Here is a 7,535-nt window from a genome sequence, read left to right on the forward strand (position 1 = left end):
AGAATTGATTGACCGATTGCGGTTTTACGCCGTTTTGGCAATATTTCAGCCATTTTACGGCGGTTAACTAATTGAAATATGCTTGGTTTTGAGTGTTTGAATTTCCCTGAAGGACCCAAGTGAGCCTACTCTTTTTGGAAAATCAAGAAAACGGTCTTTTGTGTACCAAGGGTTGTGATCCTTGACAAGGGACATTTAACGTCCCAACCGACGGATATAAAAGTTGAAAATATATAAACAGATAAAAATACAGATCATTTCGTCTATATGAACAGTTGTTTTTTAAATGTATTCAAATTTTTATGTAAAAATCGCTTTCTTGTAAATATTGTATAATATAATGATTGCCAATATTTGTAAAAGGATTCTTGCATTGGTTGCACATTACAAAAACGTCTATTCCGTTTTGGCGTAAAATTACTGAATTCTAAGGGAATGTGGTGTATAGTTAATGGACAGTCACAAGATATACATTCAAGCTGAAGTTCTCTGTTTAGTAGGTAAGGGTGAATTAATTTTGAATGTCCGATGCGTATTCTTGAGGTAATCACTTCGTCCTGATGTTTCATTGCGATGTTACAAGGTTTGTTTACTTTATTTTAAACAGAATTAAATTTACTTGAGTCATAGAAATCCCATTAGATTTGCCAAAGAGAATTTACATATAGTTTTATGAAATATTTTAAATCAGTGTAGGGAATTTTAAAGTGTGCAATATGATCTTTAAATGCATTTCTTGCCTCTTTGTCTGCTTTGGTGTTGCCAGGGATACCAATATGGCTTGGGATCCTGCAGAACTCAACTATTTTACCTTGATTAGTTAGAAGGTAGAACCGGTTTAAAATATATGGATGATCAATATTCATATTGTTTATTGACTGTAGATATGATAGGGAGTCTGAGAATATTGTAAAATGCATATCATTAGAAATTTTAATGTATTCCAACGCAAGCTGAATAGCCTTTGCATCGGCGGTATAAATTGTTGCTTCATTCGGAAGTCATGCAGTTCAAAACCACCTCGTCACAAGCAACTCTCAACTGACAGATGATATTTACTTTTGAAAACCAAAATTTTCCAGAGTATTTTTCTTTCCAAAATAAAATCACTTGAACTTTTTTAAATCCTTCAGAATTTTACAAAAATTCTTCAGGAAATTAGATTAAATCTTTATGGGAACTTTTTAAAAAAAAGAAGAAATAAGATCCCTTTAGGATTTTAACAAACTTCTATAGAATTTTTTAGTTTCCCTGTAGGAGATTTCAATTTTCCTAATGATTCTGATTACAGGATTTTAAAAATTCCCATAGAATTTTTCAAAAGATGAATTACTCACCTGACAAGTCAGAATGGTAGTTTTCAAATCAATTGGTCTATTCTATGTCACTTTAATTCTTCTGAGATTACCAATTTGAATTCGGCAGATTTATATGAGAATGTGTTTTTCTTGAAGATACCTATATTTGTATTTTCAAAGTGTTTCATTGAAAAATTACAGTTATTCGGGTGTTTATCAATCTGAATTGAATACATACATACAGTCTTTCAATTCATATCCGAGATTAATTAGGAAATTATCCGTAAAATACAAGACAAAAACAATCTTTTTCCTACATCTAGGGAACACATTTATATGCAGTTACACTGCAAAATGTACATATCAGGATTTGTGAAAATACGTGTGAAAAGTTTGCTTTATTATTGAAACAGCGGTGACAGCGCATGGTTTAAGTCCTCCAGATTTCGTTAGTCCCTGGCATCCCATAACTGCCTACTCAAACCCAGAGGTCGTCATCAACCACAATTTAGGAGAAATGCCCATGAAACTTGACGTGCAGGTACAAGTGTCCCATCCTGTTCACGGCACCATAACAATATTGGCAACTGGATCCGGTCAAATTGGGAGCGATCCAACAAAACCGTACGGAGGAGTTATCTATCTTTATAATTCCAATTCTGTGAAAATAATGGCACCTGGACCAAGCACTTGTACATCATCTTCTTGCCGTGGAGGGGTGGCATATTTCAGTGAGTCTCTCATTCTCTCTCTCTCTCTCTCATTCTCTCTCTCTCTCTCTCTCTCTCTCTGTGTGTGTGTGTTTTAACTCATTCGATCTTGCAGGCGACGCCGGGTTTACGGGACCGTCAGCAGTTAGCGGGGTTATCCAATCCGGTAACGTCAGAGTCCGGGCCTGGAAAACGTGCACATTCGTCAAACCATCGGCGGTCTCCGCAGGATATCCAATCAGTAGCACAACAACAAGTATGTATTCATTTTATCACCGCCCCTACCCTGCCTATATTGTGCTTGGTAACCACAATCAAAGGATTAGCACAACTTAAACTTTTTATGATAGTTTTAATGTCCTCTTGAAATGGGGGCACACTAGTATTGGTTTGCACCTGTTTGTCGGTCAATATGTCTGTCGGTTGGTAGATCAAGTGCTTCTCCTAAAGAGTACATAACCTCTATTGAGTTTTAGGTAACAAGGTCAAAGGTCAATCTAATTTGGATATAGGAAGACTGATACTATCCGCTCAATATCTGGTAAACTCTGTGCCTGAAGACATCAAACTCATTGTATTGGTTCTCCTCAGGAAGTAGATATGAGGTCACAAGGTCAAGGTCAAACTACTTTGGACGTAGGAAGGTATGATCCGCTCAATATCTTTAGAACTTGCTTAATAGAGATAAAGTATTGTGACCTATCACCAAAATATATTCAAGATATGGTATTTCGTTTTCAATAAACACACGACAAAGTCGATTTTAGGAAATATTTACAGAAATTAGTCTTTTTTCTTTTGCTAGATGAAATAAATAAATGAAATCAATTTATATCAAACCAATGGATAGAAATTAAGAATTAATAAGCGGTACCGTCACGTACATGTATGATAAGCGGTAAGCACGCCGCCGAAGAAGTTTTTTTTAGAATTTTATTTCTGTTATGTCTCAAGTTCGATGCTGAGAAAATAGGACACAATAAGTAAAACTGCAAATACTGAAATTTTGGAGGAATGAATATTTCGTTTATCCACCGAGGCTTCCATTTATCATTGGTTTCATTTATTGCTAACAGATAACTATCGTAAGATCTCGTCCGGAGTACTCCTGGATCTCGTCCTTGTTAAGGTGTTCTTTGATGACGACTGGATCATGGATGCACAAGGTAATGTTGGAACAATCTGTACGATGTAGCACATTTTATGCCAAAAATGAGTTTAATGACACACTTATTCTACAAAAATGATATGCTATTCCATGACAACTTTCCAATTACGGTAACATAGGGGAATTTCAAAGTACATGGATGCATTGCAGACTTAAGACCACAGCCCTTTTACAATTTTAGAATGCGTTGCGAAATCGCGAAGTAAAGCTTTTAATATGATGGATTTTGGTATCGATGGAATGCTACCCATAAATAGCATTTTCATCAATTACATGTAGGTTGTTCTTAAATGCCAATTATATTTGTTGACAATACTATTTTGATTAATGACCAATGATTGATAAACTGCAAAGGAGAAAGGGAATATAGAATAATAGCCACTCGCGGTTTTTTCATATTGCGTTCACGGCGATCAAATGTCACACTCTTTAGCCTTTGCCTGTGAAAGACATACTATATCAAAACTTCCTTGATCTGATCTAGAGTGAGAGATGATATTCGGTATGTAAAAGAATGCATGTTTTGATGTCGATTGGAGAAATATTTTGCGATTTTAAAAGTAAAAGTATAATTTGTTAGAATTCACATTTGATTTACACCACTTCTAGCATAGTACGTTTGAAATTTCTCCTTCATGGCAGTTATCCCGCGGGAATCCGGGTTAGAATAGGCTCTCAGTACCCCTTGCTGGTCGTATTAAACGACTAAATGGGGCGGTCCTTCGGATGAGACCAAAACCGAGACCCCTTGTCATAGCAGGTGTGGCACGATAAAGATGCCTCCCTGCTCAAAGGTCGTAAGCGCCAAGCATAGGCCTAAACTTTGCAGCACTTCACCGGCAATGGTGACGTCTCCATATGAGTGAAAAATTCTTCAGCGGGACGTTAACCAAATACAACCATCACAGCAATTAATATTTTCTTGAGGAGTAAAGATAGGGAACCTGTAAACAAGGGTCCCGTGTTAAAGATAGGCGTTGGTCCACCAACACGATAAGGAACCCTCACTGCTTCGGTTCTCAGCGCCATGCACAAGTCCAAATTTGTGACACTCCACTTAATGCTGATGATGTATCTACACGAGTAAAAATTCTCTATTGAGACGTAAAACAACATACCGAAAAAAAGCAATACAATAGTATACAATTATTTCATGCCTACTTGGGAAACAGTCAAAACTATGGTCCCGAGGCAGTGGCGAAGACCCGGGAAACTTTCCGGGTCTTCGCCACTACCGAGGGACGATTGCTTTGACCGTTTCTCTAGTAGGCATGGTATTATTGTTTTATTTCCTAATCTGTTAATAGGGCAATGGTTTCTCACGTGACCAGGAAACAATTCGTCACGTGACCAGGAAACAGTTCGCCGCGTGATCGGGCAATATTAGGTCACGTGATGAACTGTTTCTGTGTACCTTTCTTTGGAATTAAAGTCGGAAAACAGAAACAAATATGTCATATCAATTTATGTAGTGGATTAGGTAACAATAGCATACGTCATGGTACAGTAACCACCAACAGCAAAATCACCCTTGCTCAAACACCGGTGTATTCAAAAGGTCATTAAAGTTAGCATTTAATTTTATATGTAATCTTTGTACATTCAAGATGTCAGGATTCAAAAGAAAGATCAATAGGAACGAATTTGCAAAATCTTTGGTATTGGCGGTAAAGGTAACAAGGCTAGGAGAAACCTTTAATTGAATTGTCACAGTCTTATTCTAGTGTGTCCCGTGTACCTGTGATACCCTAGGTAAACACATTGTAATATGGTTGCTGTAACTACATTGTATATTAGAAAGTAAGTTTTGTTGGTTACGTTTATTTCTCTGTGTTTGTTGAATGGTTGAAAATTTCATCTCTCTTATCATCATCCAAGTAGGGCTACAACTTGACTTTGTGGAAGGAAACCTACATGTATGTACATGTAAACCAGAAAATACTAGCAATTGTTTATGAAAAAATGTTGCTGTAACAGTTGTTAGCATTGGTAGTGATTTTATTATCGGCCACAGGAGCGGCCGATTTATATGGGATTGTGTTAGAAAGTGCGCATGGGAAAATGAGATTTTTTAAAAATTATTTCCGTGGAATAATTCCCTATCGATAACATGCATAAAAGTTTTGAATAGAAGATTTTTAATAATGCAGTGTATATAAATATAAGTTTTGATTACTGTAATCAATACGTTTCATTTTTATTCATTATTACATAAATATTATGAATTCACGATTTTATATGAAGTTTTCATAACAAGAACCCCGGAATGGTAGTGTACAAAATATAGAAGCAACTCTTCACCAGTTTCCGGATATTAATTAAATGAATGAATTTGATAAAAAAAAACAAGTTATTTTGGTTTGAATATGTTGGAAATATTTTTAGATATGTATAATTTGGTTATTGCCTTGTTTAAAATCCGTGACGTGCAAATCAGAGTTGCAGACATGCACAGTATAGCCAGCCAAGCGAATGATATCGCCAAAATCACGTGACGTAGATCCGGGATATGCTGTATGACACATTACAAAGATTTGCATCAGAGATTTGGAGTAATGTCAATTTTTCGGGCAGTGTACTTTCGATTTCTACATTGAAGGGGAATTAGGAAATTAAAAAGAGAAACTGAGGTTGCAACGCTTGTTTTTGAGCTTACAGTGTTCTAAGCATGACCTTTTTGCACTTAAAATTTATTCAGTTTAAGAAACTTGTCTGTTGGTGTCAATATAAGCAACACAAATCAATCATTACATGAAATTAATACATAATCATACCTTCTAACACTACAGATGAGAAAAGTTTAATACTAGTACTGGAAATAAGTAATGATCTTTTTGCACTTGATATATGTGAAAAAATTAATGATATCATTTGAGAGTTTGAAAGGACATATTAGGAGTAATGTCAATTTCTAAGATTTCACATACACTGTGATGGTTTTTAATATAATAAGAATTATCCGTCCTTTATATAAGGGGCAAGATCAAAAAATCGATGTCGAATAAAAATCTAAATTCAAATAGTTAGGGAGAGGGTTAAAAGATCCTGTAAGTTTCTGTCCTCCGACATCGATTATTCTTTCGTGGAAAAAGACAAGTGACTGTTATCCGCCCTTTAGAATGATCTTCATTATAACAAGAATTATTTTTCCTTCGTTGTGGTTTAAATACATATACCTGTGTATGTAGTAACAAGAACTATCTGTACTTTATAATGGTTTATATACACGTAAGAAGAAGAAGAAAATTCCGATTCTACAAAGTCGGTAAATGCCTACCACAGTACTGTTCTCGTGGATAAAAATACACTTTTGATGACGTGATAATCTATATATAGGTACGGTCTCCTTGACGGACGGATCCAACGTAGGAGGCGTGCAGTACGTGTATGACACTCAACACGTGTATGTCAGGACACCCAGTAATGGTAAGTTTACCGCCAGAAATAGTCCTCACAGCAGGAGATTGTATTAATTTAATTGGTTAACAAAAATGAATTATCTTTGTTGAAATGTTTTTGAGTTTTCCCTGACGGCTCCAAGTGAGTCTGATCTTATTCTACTCGTCGATCTCTTACGTGCCGGGGGTGGGGGATCCTTGACAACCTTTAACGTCCCATCCCAGGAACATGAGATTGTGTTGAAAATTATTCTGTAATCGTAGAAATACGTGTACCTATGAATTATTAATTATATGAGTGATAAATCTCGCTTAGAAATTCGTCAGCATGTTAGTTACTTTACGCCGTCGTCTGTGGAAAAGCAGCAGGTGGAATCTGACCCCCATTATGAGAAGAACCGAAGATTATTATGTCTATGACAAAATAAGTATCAGCTTTAACATAGAACATATTCTATGTTCATAAAAAAGTCACACAATACATATTCTATGTTCATAAAAAAGTCACACAATTGATGAAAATTCCGATTTTCCTAATTTTTTTGTTGCTTCTTGTGTATACAGTTACACTTGCCTATCTCTCAAACTTGCACATTTTGTATACCTTTATCAATATCAACTTTGGTATAAAAAATGGTACACAGGCAAATGTGTGCTCGATGAATGATATATATTTGTAACCCTACATTTGTTCAAATAACAATCCTTTGGTTTTAGTTACCTACAAAGGCTACATTCATGATCGTGATGATATGTACTAGCTTTTCTATAGGCATCATCTTAAGGTATTCCATGTATAATGAAAGGATAATGAACAATTTTGAAGGATTTAGATCAACATAAAACTTTATTGTTAAATAATGATGGAAGTGAAGCGGATGAAATTCACATGACTGGTAAATGATTAGAAGCTGACCTTTTTGCACTTAAGACTTTTTGGAAGAGTTGTCTGCCCTTTGTA

The 7,535-nt window shown here is 35.7% G+C and overlaps 1 protein-coding gene across 1 annotated transcript in view; it reads left to right on the forward strand.

Annotated features, from left to right (window-relative positions):
* The first annotated feature begins 776 nt into the window (after window positions 1–776).
* Window positions 777–7,535, forward strand: part of LOC130050551 (uncharacterized) — a 22,685-nt gene continuing 15,926 nt past the window's right edge. The window contains exons 1-5 of the mRNA XM_056150767.1: window positions 777–819; window positions 1,691–2,029; window positions 2,124–2,264; window positions 3,085–3,174; window positions 6,513–6,602. Coding sequence (XP_056006742.1) covers window positions 777–819; window positions 1,691–2,029; window positions 2,124–2,264; window positions 3,085–3,174; window positions 6,513–6,602 — 703 coding nt within the window. The remainder of the gene's footprint in view (window positions 820–1,690; window positions 2,030–2,123; window positions 2,265–3,084; window positions 3,175–6,512; window positions 6,603–7,535) is intronic.

Source organism: Ostrea edulis, chromosome 9 (genome assembly GCF_947568905.1).
Source record: "Ostrea edulis chromosome 9, xbOstEdul1.1, whole genome shotgun sequence".
Classification (NCBI taxonomy): Eukaryota; Metazoa; Mollusca; class Bivalvia; order Ostreida; family Ostreidae; genus Ostrea; species Ostrea edulis.